General features: G+C 45.8%; 1 protein-coding gene across 3 annotated transcripts in view; it reads left to right on the top strand.

Annotated features, from left to right (window-relative positions):
* IKBKE (inhibitor of nuclear factor kappa B kinase subunit epsilon) overlaps positions 1 to 13,559 on the top strand; it is a 31,412-nt gene extending 17,853 nt beyond the window's left edge. The window contains exons 13-21 of one of the 3 annotated variants that reach the window (XM_073319755.1): positions 218 to 293; positions 407 to 516; positions 3,407 to 3,483; positions 3,686 to 3,725; positions 4,721 to 4,822; positions 9,171 to 9,267; positions 10,286 to 10,398; positions 11,932 to 12,003; positions 13,058 to 13,559. In XM_073319755.1, the coding sequence (XP_073175856.1) occupies positions 218 to 293; positions 407 to 516; positions 3,407 to 3,483; positions 3,686 to 3,725; positions 4,721 to 4,822; positions 9,171 to 9,267; positions 10,286 to 10,398; positions 11,932 to 12,003; positions 13,058 to 13,091 (721 nt within the window). In that variant the 3' untranslated portion in view covers positions 13,092 to 13,559. The other 2 variants (XM_073319756.1, XM_073319754.1) reach the window with 2 other exon arrangements.
* Positions 13,560 to 14,723: the final 1,164 nt, after the last annotated feature.

The raw sequence follows: 14,723 nt of genomic DNA, 5'->3' as shown, positions 1-14,723 counted from the left end.
GGGTTGGGTTATTTTAGTGCTGAGAGCTGCCTAGAGGTGCGATTCCCATTCATTTCAATGGGGTCTGTGATTGTAAATCTCCTAGATGCCTTCGAAACGTCCAGCCTAAGAAGATAGTTTTCATTTGCCCAGGTGATATCTGCCCCTTAGCCCAGAGCAGGAAAAGCCCCTCTGAATCCAGCCTCTGGTTTAATACGCTTTGATTTGTGTCCAACAGGTATGACTCTGTTTCTGGGGGCAACAGTAGTCCAGAGGCGAAGGATCTGGCTGAGGTGAAAACAAGGCTGCAGACAGTGAGTATGTAGCTCCAGCTGCGGGTGTTGTGTGGGGAGGAGCTGAGAAGCCCATGTGGAACTTCTCTGATTAATGGAGAGCCCTGATCTGGACCTTTTCTTTCCCACTGTAGGTCACTGAAGACCTCACCAGATGTTCCCACAGCATCTCCGAATATAAAGGGACATTGGACTCTCTTTTGTCTGAGGTGGTAAAGCACAGGAAACAGACACATGAAGATAGGTTTGTGGATTACGCTTTTGTTTAATGTTGAAAACCATTAATGTATTTTCATATGCAACTGTGTGCGTTGCTGTACACACCCACTTAGAGTGTGTGCCTATCTCAAGGTACAAGTTACAGTACACTACCAGTATTCGTGTACACACAGTTAATAGTACATATTTTGTATTAATATTACTTTGCTTGTAAGTGCAAGACATTGATAACGATTCTATGACAGATGTAAGTGCTGCACTTTAGATATGTGTATATGTCGTTCCAGGGCACTGCCAGTATTTGACACCTTATTTTGCACTTTATATTTAAGTACTGTTATTAGCACTGATAATATGACTTTGCACATACTGTAGCGCCTTCCATCCATATGGTTCAAGGTACTTTCTAAATGTATCGTTATTATCATGGGAAAACTTTGGAAAATTGGCACCAAATATGTCAGCATTTCCCCCCCCCATTTTTCAGTCCATTCTAATAATTATCCCCATTTTCATAAATGGGAAAATGGAGTCAGTAGCAGGACTGGGATTAGAACCCAGGACTGTCTCTCTCACAGCAACAAATCCTGCATCTTGGCAGGGGGTTAGACTAGATGGCTCTTGTGGTCCTTTTTAACCCATGGTTCTATGATTCTTTGGCTGTCGACGCCCAGGCCCAGTCCCTACCCACTGGGCTGTACTGCCTATAATGTTCTTGGTGCTTGTGCGTTGGCCAGCTGTGATTCTAGGGAGTTGGATTTCATTTCAGGCTACTTATTTGGAACTTGTTTCACTTTCTGCTACAAGAACAATTCAGTCCCAGCTTCGAGCAGAAACGTGTCTAAATGGATAGAGGAGCAATGTCTATATACAATGTGTATACTGTAGTCTCTGGTGGCATTTGATCTCAAGGATGCTCTTTATCATCCTTATCTAACACTTGCATTGAGGATGCCAGGTTCCTGGATTAGAGTACTAGGGCCTGTCTTATGGTATTAACTGTGCCTGAGCTTTTCCCCAGGAGCCCAAAGAGATTGCACTCAGAAGCCTCTGTGTTTCCAGGTCATGGCTGTTTAAACTAAGCTCTATTTGGAATGCAGCTTATTTTTATCATGTCCATCATGGCAAGTGTCACAATGCCCGCTATGGGTGAATGTCAATAATAAGCTTAGGCGAGAAGGAGAAGTTTGGAGGGACTGGACTCCCCTTTGGAAGGAGATGGGGAGGTTGCCTCAGGCAAATGAATCGACAGCTGTAGAAAACGAAGGAGGTGTTGGGGGAGGAAGGGGCAGGAAGCCAAACCTAAAGGAGCGGAGGAGTAGGTGAAAATGAGGTTAAATGGAGAAGGGAGGGGCAGCATAGGTGGAAGGGAGACTGGCAGAGCAAGTCTCTGGGGAGGTTTGACAATCAGGATGTGGTCTCGGGCACCAGCTCCTAAATACACCCACTTCTGTGTGTTCAGTTTGAGGTTTTCTTGAGGTGGCTCCCAATTTCCCCATTAGCTCAAGGGTGGTTAAGTGCCTCCCCACCCATGCCATGCCATGCCACGCCTACCACTCTGTTGGTTTTAGTTGAATGGCCGAGGAGTGGACCCATGAAAAATGCCCAGGCCCTGCACCAGGGAGCTTGCAGCCTGCTCCAGTCACAAGCACAATATTTCAGAGGTGCAATACGTAGGGGTTAAAGTAGATTGAAACAGGAGGGGAGTTCTCACTGCACCCCCTGAGCTCATAGGAGTGGGAGCTGCTCTCCCCACGCCTGGGAGGGAAGGGAAAGCACCCATCTGCTTTGGGCAGAGGTGGGGGAGCTGTGTTCCTCTCTGTCCTGCTACCCACCGCCACAGTCCCTGGGCTAATACAAGCTGGGGATGCGGGAGAAGAAGCTTGCAATAGGCACCATTGGGAAATCTCTCTTGGAGCAGGGACTGCGCTGCTTTTCTGCTTGGAAAATGCCTCAGAACATTGCAGGCGCTACCAGAACCAACCAGTCACAATAACAGGTGTGTTTGAAGGATGAATCCACATGATCCTGGCCCCCTGTGGGAAGAGCTGCAGGACAGCCTTCTTTGTCCAGGCCTTGCTGCTGATGAATTCCTGGCTGGCTGCCCCAAAGGGAGATGGGGTTTAAGCTCTCTTGAGCCTTTCCTGCACTGAGCTTTTAGTTACAATTTCCCATTTGTGCATCCCTCCTCTGTTAGCAACAGTGGGAGTCTTGGTGTGTGTTTTAACCGGTGTGTCATCTAACCCCACTCAGAGCAGGGCTAAACAACGCCGACAGTAAAAGCACCCACTTGTGCCCTTTCTACGCAAGGGCTCTTGCTGGGGGAGCCATGCTGCAGCTGATGCAATGCTAGGAGACTTAACACAAGGCTCAGAGTTGATGTAGTCGTCTTGACATCCTGACTGTCTCAGCTTAAGTCTAGTGAGATGCCTGGACACCCCGATGGTGGGAGCCAAGTAAAGTCTAGTGGCAGTACTAACAAGGAGGGAGTTGGTGGTTTGTTGCGTGAGGAAACAAGTAAATGCCTCAGGGCTGGTCTTAGCCACCTGGATTTCAAAGTCCTGCTGGGGTAGAAATAATACCTAGCTTTGTGTAGAGCTTTTCATTTGTCAATCTCAAAGGGCTTTACGAAGGAGGTCAGTATAATTATCCCCATTTCACAGAGGGGGAAACAGAGGCATAGAAAGGGGATGTGCCCAGGTTCATGCGGCAGGCCAGTGGCAGAGCTGGGAATAGAACCTAGGTATCCTGAATCCCAATCCAGTGCTCCGTCCACTAGGGAGCACAGCCTTTGCTTTGCGCTCTGTGCGACTCACAAGGAAATGGGTAGCTGCAGACCCAGCTCCTTGTCTGAAACGAGGTTTAATTGAACATTTGGCTGGAAAGAAAACGCATCTCATGTCCTGGTTCCACAGCATCCGGCAGATGGAGTGCTGCCTCGAGAGGATGCAGCTCATATACAAGCAATTCAAGAAGACCCGGATGAGTCCGCGTAAGTAGCTGAAGTTGGTGAGTTGGGCACCCAACTACCATTGACTTGAACGCTGTTGGAAAATTTCCGCTGTAGTCTTTTTTTCTCAAGAGGTCTCTTGCTAGAGTGTAGCAGCTGTGAGTGTGTGTATGTACATGTAACCGTCTGTATGAATGTGGAAGGTTCCTGGCACTTGACCAATAAGTATCTTTCTCTTTTCTAGGACTAGCCTACAATGAGGAACAAATACACAAGCTGGATAAGTAAGTAAATAACCCATTCTTCCAGGGGCTTGAAAGCCTGGCCACAGTTAACAGGGCGGTTCAATGTCTGGCATTTCTGGTTGCCTATTGAGGAGACTCAAAATGTTCTCACATATTAATGCTAAGAATGTCTGGCCTGTAAATGACTTCCATGGCAATCGGTTTATCGATCCCAGCCCTTTCCTCCCAGCCAAACTACTTTAGAAGAAGGTGCAAGAAACCCCATAATGTAAATATACATACCCTGTAAGATCTTTGGGGCAGAGACTGCCTTTTCATTCTGTGTATACAGCGCCTCATGCAAAAGGGCCCAATCCGTGATTGGGGCCTTGAGGCGCGATCACAATACAAATGAAAAATCAGTCATGGAGGCTGCTAAAACAACTGGCCGCAGGTTACTGCCCACCAGCGATTAGTCGCTGGTTTATGCCTGAAGAGCCCTGTTCAGGAAAGCAGTTAGGCCACATGCTTAACTTTCGGTGGGAATTAGGTACCTAAATGGCCCTTATGCATTTAAAAATCTCCCCCAAACCCAATTGAAGCCAATGGGACTTTAACACCTGCACAACGTTAATCACCTGTTTAAATGCTCACCTGACACAAGAGTTTATACCCCCCGATATATTTTCAGTTCTAACGTTACTATGGACTTTCTCATTAAACTTTGAAGGTGCAGATTTTCAAAAATGACTATGGGATTTAGGAGCACAAGTCCTACTCGCTTTCAGTAGGACTTGTGCTCCTAAATCCCTTAGATGGTTTTGGAAAATCTCCCACTGAAGAGAGTTTTCCTACGAAATTTTGCCTGGGACGTGTTTGTTTTCACGCCACGGGAGAATTTGCCATCCCTTCAGAAAGTGCAGTTCCCTCCTCCCCCACCCCCACCCTTCCTTTCTGGAGACCATCTCCGCGCTCATGTTACTTCAGCGATGGTACTGAATCCCACTCAAAGAATGCTCATTTTCTTTTTTTTTCCTCTCCCCCAATCTTTTCAGGCTGAATTTAGGGCATTTGGCCAAGAAGGTCCTGTCAGTTTTCCAGGAGGACTGCGTACAGAAATATCAAGTTGTGCTGGCCACCCATGGGAGCATAATGAGGTAATGGCCGTGCCCTCTTCTTCACTTGTGTCCTGTGTGTTACACCAGATATCCTGGTTCTAGCTTTTCTTGTAACCAGAGCTGGTTCTTTGGGAGCAGCCTCTGTGTTAATAGTCATGGGTTGGGATCATCATGGTGCAGGGGCTTTGATTCCTGTGAACACCCCTCCGAGAACCTCTTGTAGCTGCTAAAGGTCTCCAAGAATTACGCTAATGGTCGGGCTTGGCTCAAGATATTTTACTAGTACCTCCCATTGGGGCTGGGGACGAAATAATAATAAGCCACAAAGCTAGTAAGAAACCCTCTAAGGCTGCTACTGCCTGTCTCGTGTTTCTATCCCGTGCCAAGAATTTCTCAGCCATCGCTTTGTAGAAGAGCTTATTAAGAAGCATGGTGGAGAGGCCCTGCCAGTGATGATCCTAATGGTGTGGATGGATGTAATTCAGAGACAAACCCAAGTTTGAATCCTAGATCCATGTTTTAGCCTGTATCTATTTCTGCGATGGTCTGAATCCAAAGAACCTGAACCCTGGGAAAGACTGGATTTACATTGAGATTCTGACCCCCAGCTTTTGGATTGTTTGGCTGACGATGCTTATCTCTGGAGTTTGGATCCTGGGGTTTGAGGATCCATCCCTAGTTCTAATATGTTTCCTATGTTTATTATCATGCTAATTTGTATAGCAGTAGCACCTAGAGGCCCCGGTCAGGGATCAGAGCCTCATTGTGGTAGGTGCTGTACATTCGCATAACAACCTGTTTCCTGTCTGAAAGAGCTTACAGTCTAGGGCCCTAGCTAACATCAGGGGAGCTATTTATGGTGTCAGTAAGCCTTAAGCATGTGTGTAAGTCGTTACAGGGTAATAATAAATACCCAGCTCTTTTATATGGCATTTTTCATCATTCGGTTTCAAAGCGCATTTACAAAGGAGGGCAATATCGCTATCCTCATTTTACAGATGGGGAAACTGAGGCCTGGGGAGAGTTAAGTGACTTGCCCAAGGTCAACCAGCAGGGCAGTGGCAGAATCAGAAACAGAACCCAGGTCTGCAGAATCCCAGTCCAGTGCTCTGTCCAATTGGCCAACCAGGGTCTAAGTATAACCCAGAGCACAGGAAAAAGCTATAGGTGGGTAAGAGGAAGAGAAAATTTAATTCCCTGGCTGGGTAAGTGCTGACCAGTTGGAGTTGAGGGAGAAAAGAAAAGGGGGTGATTTCCCTGACTGTCCCATTACACCTCTATATTGAACTCACACATGGCAGCATTAAAAAAAAAAAATCCAGACGACCATCCCTCCCAGTTCAAAACTGCCTCAGCTTCCCTTCAAGTGGCTGATTTCTTTGTTCGCTTAATGGGAGGGTTTCATGTACCACAACGAGGCTGCTATTAAGACAGAGCTCCACTTACAAAGAATGATTTTATGTTAAATGGTGTTTGGGGAATACAGCAAGGAGCAAATTGCCCTGTGGTGATTGAGTGCTGCACAGTGACTTAATTCAGCAAAAAAAAGTGGAGTTACTTAGTTGTGGCTGTTGCCGAGGTTGGGTTTTTATTGCAAAGTTGCTTTTAAAATGGCGCATCTTCTCCCCAAGGCTTTAGGTGTGGGTGGGAATGATTTTCTCTAACAGCATTCGAACTTGCTTGTGGTTTTGCCCCTCTGTTTCTGAGGTGGAATAGAGTTCAGTGAGGTTTACTGTGGGGGGGGAACTTTTAGGAAAAGCCTGGTAGTGAAGCTCAAACCTCCTGTAGGTAGATCTCAAAAAGCCCTAGGACATCTTTTTCAGGAGCAGGCATCTGCCTTGGTGTCCTTGGCTACCATTTTCTTTCTCCCCCGCACACTGTTGGGCAGGATGCACAAGGGACCTCCTTAAAGAAACGGGCTAGACCAGTGACTCTCAACCTTTCCAGTCTATTGTACCCCTTTCAGGAGTCTGGTTTGCCTTACGTGCCCCCGAGTTTCACCTCACTTAAAAATTATTTGCTTACAAAAATCAGACACAAAAATACAAAGTGTCACAGCACACTAGTACTGAAAAATGGCTTATTTTCTCATTTTTACCATAGAATTATAAAATAAATCAATTGGAATAGAAATATTGTACTTACATTTCAGTGTATAGTATACAGAGCAGTATAAACAAGTCACTGTCTGTATGAAATTTGTTAGTACTGACTTGGCTAGTGCTTTTTATGTATCTTGTTGTAAACTAGGCAGATATCTAGATTAGTTGATGTACCCCAGGAAGATCTCTGTATACCCCCAGGGGTACACGTACCCCTGGTTGAGAATCACTGGACTAGACAACCTCTTTAGGTGCCCTCCTTCCCTACCTTTTTCTAATCCTGTGCTGTGTTGCGGTTCTGACTAGCTGCAATCCCGTACCCCCGAAGTGGCTGCATTTCAATGGTGGGGAAAGGCGTTCTTGAACATAATAATGGATACAATCCTGCAGTCCCCATTCCCTCTGCAGTTCAATCTCTCGTTGACTTCAGTGGGAGTTTTTTCCTCTGAGGATGATTTTCACCCCTTTGCAGAGGGGACAGTGTGAGGCCTCCGCAACACATCAGTCTCATTTAGATATAAGTGGGATTTGCATGGATGCGGATTTTTTGTTGGTGTGTTTTTGTTTCTTTTTTTTTAAAGACTCCTCTTGTTTTTCTTTTCTCTCCTGGTGGATTTCTATAGTTTGAGGTCAGAGTTGTTTTTTACTTTCACTTCATTTCTAATTGGCTTCTTTTGGATTTGTCCTTGTTTCGTAGGTTGGGTTTTATGGGGTGATGGGACTTTTCTGGGGATTGCACTGTTCACTTTCAAGGAACAAAAATAAAGCCAAAACAAACATACAACCTCTTTCCATAATGATGAGGGTTTCCTCTGTGTCACGTCGGTCTACTGGGAGGCACCTTGGCACTCAGGCACGTAGCACAGGTGGCAACAGGGTGAGTCTCCCAAAGATTGTAGACAGATTTTTGGTCTGAAGCACACCAGTAACGCTGTTGGTAATCTGCATGTGGCAGCTGTTGCTCTGACCAAATACTGAGATCTGTCCACCCCGGATGTGTGAACGGCTCCGTTGGAGGGGGTCTCATGACTCGACGCTAATCGTTCTGCTCATCTTGATCAAACAAGTGATCCCACTGACTGGGAGTGATCTGAGCTCTTTGGGGCAGGGACTAGGCTAGTTACTTGTCTGCACAGTGCCCAGCGCAACAGAACTCTGACCCTTGCCTGGGTGGGGCCTCTTCGCCTGCCCATGAAATTGCTACTAATAATACAGGAATAAGGTAAGCTATATTTGGCCCTAAAATAGGGACCCAGAAATCAGGACTCTACGGGTATGTCTATACTGCCTCAGAAAACCAGGTCTGTGGGACCCAGGCTTGTGCACGAGGTGTTTCCAAGCCTGTGCTTGAACATCTATACTGCATTGTTAACCTGGGTTTGCAGTCGCTGGAGCTGGGTCTCACCGCTTTGCTGGCACCTCCATAGCACACTACGCAGCCCTACTGACTTGAGTTTGCAGCTTGGCTTGAGTCCACCTTGCAAAATGACAGGGCTTGAACCCAAGTCATGGCAGGACTCTGGCTCTGACCCACGCCCCTAGCAGGGTCCTAGGACCCAGGTCGTAAGTGCCTGCTGACCCAAGTCAGACTCATTTGTGTGTGGACGGCAGCAGGGCTTGGACCCAAACCTGAGTCAGAGCCCTGGTTTCATGTGCGGTGTAGACACGCTCTAAAAATAAGGTGCTATTCCCAGCTCAGCCACTGATGTCCTGTGTGACTTCAGGCAAGTCACTTTGCTTCTCTGTGCTTCAAATTCCTCAGCTGTAATGTTGACCTCACCATAGCAAGGTTTAGTTTATTGCTTGGAGACTTGTGGATGCTACAGAAGTGCAATTGTTACTTTTAGGCAATGCCTATTTTCCTTTATTATTGTCTGTGGGGGAATTAAGCACATAGGGCCTGATCTAAAGCCCATTGAAGTCAAAGGGAGGCTTTCTCCTGGGTCTGGCACAGAGAGAAGAGAACAGCCATTGTTAATGACAAATTTAAGTAGCCTTTTAGAGTGAAATTTGGCGCAGGGTGTGTGCACCCTCCACACAGGGTACGTTTTCCCCTTTAGTTTACTGCTAGTGCTCTTTGGACAGCCTTGCCTAAGAACTATAGAGGCATGACTGTAATTAGAACATGGGTGTGACACCAAGAGCCATTCATCTGCTTCCCTGTAGGATTTTAACACAAATCCAATATGGTTTTCAGAAGGGGGTGGGGTGAGGAATCAACCTTCTCTTTCTTACCAAATATTTGACTGGAGTTTTTGGTTTTTATTTTGTTTTTTTCTCAATAGGAAAATCTGGGAGATGAGAGAGCATTTGAAGAAAGTCAACAACTCTATAGCAGCTTGTAGTGTGGAGATGATGGGATGCCAGCAGTGCCTCCATAACGTACCGTGTTTATTCTAAAATCCTCTCTGCTCAGAAGATGGATATTACAGTGTAGACTTTTTAAAATCAAGCTAGTATCTTGCACCTGTAATTTTCAAAGTGCGCCCCAATCCCCTGCCCTATAAGTAGGGGAATAGTGTTAGTCTTCATTTTATAGGTGGGGGAAACTTGCAGAAGAGCAAGGTGAAGTGGGTAACACTTCCAAAAGTCAATGGGACCTCAGCTCCTGTGCCACTTCAGTGCTTTTGAAAATTTGGTCCCAAGTGACTTGCGCAAAATCACATAGTGAGTTGGTGGTAGCGGTGGGATAAGAATGCACTCATTCCTGGTTCCTAACCCTGTGTTCAGACTACTCGTCTGCAACACACTCACACTTCCAAAAAAAAAAAAAAAAAGGCAAATCAAGTCTCTGCTAACAAGTTGTTATCCCAGTGACTTTCGGTACTGGGCCCGTATCCTACATGCTACAACATACAGTCTGTAATTTCATGAGGGTGACACTTCTGATGACTCTTGTGGGGTTTTTTTGCCTCATTGAGACTTCCATTAACACGCTGCCAAATGTCTTTGTAGCTGATGGTCGAGTATGATGAGTTGATCTCTTTACTGAACAGGGTATGTAATGGCAGGTCCTGGGTATCCAGTGGACAGGAAACAATGAACACCCCCCCCACCCCCCCGAAGTGAATAGCTGCCTAGCAGTAATAGCTGCCACTTCCAGTTGATTATAGTCTGAAGTAACAGTTAAAAACATGATGAGCTGCCTGCTGAGAGTTTTTCGGATGCATTCTCTGGCACTTTATGATGTAGACACAGAACAGGTGCCCTGGTCCATCTGCTATTTTTATTTTGCTTTCCATGGAGAGGTTTATTGATGGCCCTGGTTATCTGCACATCACTCTACTTCAGCGTTTAAAACCCCCTTGCTATTACAACCTCTAAGCATCGAAGATGCCAGAGCTAAATATAGGAAATAGCATGTCATTTGCAGGCTGTAAAGTTTCCTTCTCTTTCACAGGCTTTGGACAAGTTACCTCAGAGAATCCTGCAGGAGAAACCGAATTTGGCCCGGGTCTCTTCTGAACCCCCACCAATGTACATGAATCTAGCACATCAGGAGATGGTACTTAGGTGAGTCCAGGTGGGTGACAGGAGAGAAGGGAGCTGGAACATATCCAGAACCAATGGGAAGGGCCTAAGGTGTGTGCACCTTTACAAGTTCCCTTATGCCCTGAGTCATAAACTTCCCCAGAGTCCAGCTACGGTTGGTTTGGGCTAGGGACCACTACTAGCCATATGAGAATTCATGGTCCCCCTTTTATATTGAGGTTCCATTGATAAATGGTTTGAGGGGTTAACAAATGTCATGTTAGACGTGTGTGTGTGTGTTTATAAATGGTCTGGCGCCCATTGGGAGAAGACATTATCGATGGTTATAAACTGTGGCTGTAAGCAGCCTGTTGGACTCTACAACAATTGAGAAACCATGTATTCAGACTGCTGGTAACCCTTTGTGAATTGTCCATAAAAGGAACCTTAATATGAAGAGTGGTTTTGGTGATTTTAGGTGTGGGTATTTTAGGGTGGTGATTTTAGGTGTGGGTATCAGAACAGAGCAGGCTTGAGAACTTGAAGGAGCAGGGAGGCCTCGTTTGTTCTCCAGCAGATAGTGTTAACCAGCTTTCTAGCCCTCCCACAGGTACACTGGGGTTGAGGGAGGAAGGGACTGCAGGCCAAGTTGTGCTCTCAGAAGCAATGCAGGAAACTCCAAAATAGCTACTTGCTAATCAGAATTGGGGGGTGTCTGAGAAGGGGAGCTCTGTGCTTGGTACTTGCAGGACTGCCTTATACCTAGGGCCCTACGAAGGTACATTTTGATCAATTTCATGGCCATAAGACTTCAAAAATCGTAAATTTCATGATTTCAGCTATTTAAATCTGAAATTTCACAGTGCTGGAAATTGTAAGGGGCCTGACCCAAAAAGGAGTTGTGGGGGGGGGTTGCAAGGTCATTGTAGCGGGGGGTTGTGGTACTGCCACCCTTCTGCCCTGCTGCTGCTGCTGGTGGCGGCTCTGCCTTCAGAGCTGGGTGGCTGGAGAGCGGCGACTGCTGGCCAGGAGCCCAGCTCTGAAGGCAGAGCCGCTGCCAGCCACAGCACAGAAGTAAGGATGGCACGGTTTGGTATTGCCACCCTTTCTTCTGCACTGCTGCTGGCAGGGCACCACCTTCAGAGCTGGGTGCCTGGCCAACAGCTGCCGTTCTCCAGCCGCCCAGCTCAGGAGTAAGGGTGGCAATACTGCGACCTCCTAAAATAACCTTGCAACCCCCCACAAACTTCTTTTGGACTCCAGTTTGAGAAACGCTAGTCTCCCTTATGAAATCTCTATGGTATAAGGTAAAAGCACACAAAAGACCAGATTTCACGGTCCATGATGTGCTTTTCATGGCCGTGAATTTGGTAGGGCCTTACTTACACCTCCTGCTGGGGAATGTTTTTCTTGTGTTCTTCATGACGTTAAGCCATTTACTTTTGCACACACTGTTCTCCTACCCGAGGGTGAGGACTTGCTGAAGAGAAGAGGACTTCCACTTCCCTTCTGCAGGAAACTCTCCCACTAGCAAAACAGCATGTGTGTTAAGAGGCTTGTTTGTGTCTTCATCAGAATGAAGGAGCTTCGGGAGCAAATGAAACTGGTAGCTGATGACCTCCAGAGCAACAATGTCGTCATTGAGCGGTAAGAGAAAGTGCTCTGTGTGCAGCAAAGATACTCAGCCGAGCATTTACTTGCCGCCTCGAATGTCTAGAGAGAGCTTAACCGGCTGCCTGGGAGGAGCATGGGATGGTTCGGATATGAATTTGACCAGGGGAATAGTGCTGATCATTGGTACTGAATGAGATAAAGGAATATAAGGTCTACAACCAAGTTATGCCAGCCAACTGAGCCCTTTCTCACAGTGATATTAGGACTATACTAAATTTACCTCCTGACCGAGCACTTCTGAAGAGTTTGCTTGCCTTTGAAGTTATGTCTGACCTCAGCTTATGTGAATGCCTACCCACATTTCACCCTGCCATTTCAGACATTCCTCCTTTGTTGTGCTGCAATGTTCAACAGTTGCTGTTTTCCGCTCCAGAAGTAGCTGTATTGCAATGATGGATGAAGTGTTTCCTGTGTGCACTTAGCAAATGAATTTGTAAAGAATTTCTGGATGAAACATTCTAAGTGTAAGATCGGCCTCCTACTACTAAGAACAACATCTGTCACTTCTCCTGGTCCTTGGGTCCGAGGATCGCAAAGTGATTTAACAGCATGAAATTTATCTTTGCTTACAGGTAGAGAAACTGAGGCAGAGAAAGGTTAAGTGACTTGCCTAGGGTCACATGGCAAGTCAGTGGCAGAGACCGAAATAAAACCCAGGAGACTCGCCTCCTGTTCCCTAGACAACACCACCTCAGTTACTATGAATGCTTCTGAATAAAAAGAATCAAAATGTCAATATGTTTCAGGCTAGAATTTAGAGGGAGAAACATTCTATTTTGTACCTCAGTGTTTGCATCCCTGCCTGCTTTTAGAGACATGAACTACATTATCACCATAGACCTGGCTGTGAATGAAGAAGAAAGAGCAGGTGTGTTATGGAAATGAACGGTTTATTTCAGATGTGGGAGCAAGCTGTGAAAGTTTGGATCCACATCCAGATTCCACCCCAGAATTCAGGAGTGTATGAATCCAGGAAGGTTGCTTTGTGTCCTTCTCTAGTATAAACCTTTTGATTTTGTTCCCACAGGTTAAGTGGGGTTGCGTCCGCTCCAGATGTTTGAGGGAGATGTGATGGATGTGGAGCTGATGAAATAGTGTTTTGGTTTTTAAATTATATCTCACGCTTTGGGTCAAGATCAATGGAGAACTTTAGCTCAAAGACATCACCTTGTCCTACCTCTCTGCTCCAGCACTTTGGCACAATTCACCAGCATTAGCCTTACCTGGGCTGCAAGCCTCAAGCACTTGAATACTGGCAGTGTCCCTAATGTTGTTCAAACATTACCCTATTTGGGTTTCCTTTGAGAAACCGGATTGTTTCCAGTATTGTACTTTTCTTTCTTGTTCCCATCGAATTGCTGACTTCATTGCTACAGCTGAATTGCTGTATCAAGGAGGCCGTGCTCTGTTAGATGAAATGGGTTAGATTGAATCAGCATCTTTAAGCCACCTCACATCTCTCCCACCCATGAAATACAACAAGAAGTCTGTGTAATTTGTGACTCCAGCATAAAGATGATTTTCCATGACATGATCTCCTGGGTTCCTTATCCTTGTCAATTTTGATCGTCATGGGTCCTTTCCAGTGTGAGCCCTGTGCAGGAAGTTTAATGCACTCGATGGACCAAAGATCTGCTCCAGTATGGAAATATTCCCTCTTCCAACTGGGAAAAGGTAGAATATGGACAATGCAGAAATCAACAGCACCAAATCTTCGAAGAGCTTCTCTTTGGAGTGTAGCTGTTGTCAAATGTCTGTTGGAGACTGACTTGACCATCTGGTTGTGTTTTGTCCCTTCCTCTCCATCTAAGTTGCATGTGGTCTGATTACCGATTGCCATAAGAATAGGAAACAATAAGAACCTTCTGTTGCTGTCTTGTAGGTACATTTCCAAAGATCTGTGCTTATACACACATGCGCCCACTCTCTCCCTGAGTAATTCCATAGGGAAGACATTGTGTAAAATCCTTGAATGTGACTTCCATAGGCTGCATCCAAACTCATCTTTACACGTGGGAAAGGGTGATTTTTGTTTTGGGATGAGCCATGGAAGTCAATGCCAAGCAGACAGATGATCTAGCTGTGAAATGCTGAATTATTCCAGAGAATGCTGGTCTGACTGGCTTATTGGCAATTTAATTTAAATCTGTTAAATTTGCATCCCCAAAGGGACCTAGTGAAAAATGTTCAAAAGTGACTTGGAGACCTAAATTGTATTTTCAAAAGGGACTTGAGCGCTTAGGAGCCTGAATCTTACTGAAAGTTAATGGAACTTCCAGCTCTTAAGTGCCCAAATCACTCTTGGCAATTGGGCTTTGACTTCTAAATCACTAAGGCGCTTTTGAACATTTCTTCACAGAAAGCTACACACATGAAATGGATGGTGTAAAAAATAACTCTTTTTGGAATAATTTCACTACCCACTGTTAGCATTCCTTGACAATAGGGGCCAGATCCTCAGCTGGTGTCTCCATTGGAGCTTCACTGATCTACACCAGCTTCATGATTTGGCCCTATGCATTTCAATCTTGTTTTCAATCAGGAATCTCTCCTTTCTTCAATCTCAGCTTTTAACCGCCTCCAGAGTTAACGAGAGCTGTGTGCGTGTATCTAGATCCCATGTATGTGATAGCAGAACACCGACTACCCGAATGCTTCATTCTCCAAACCTTTTCTAATACACTGCCCTGGTG

This window comes from Lepidochelys kempii, chromosome 21, assembly GCF_965140265.1.
Source record: "Lepidochelys kempii isolate rLepKem1 chromosome 21, rLepKem1.hap2, whole genome shotgun sequence".
Classification (NCBI taxonomy): Eukaryota; Metazoa; Chordata; order Testudines; family Cheloniidae; genus Lepidochelys; species Lepidochelys kempii.
The sequence above is the reverse complement of the archived record's forward strand: the minus strand, read 5'-3'. Positions and strand labels throughout refer to the sequence as shown.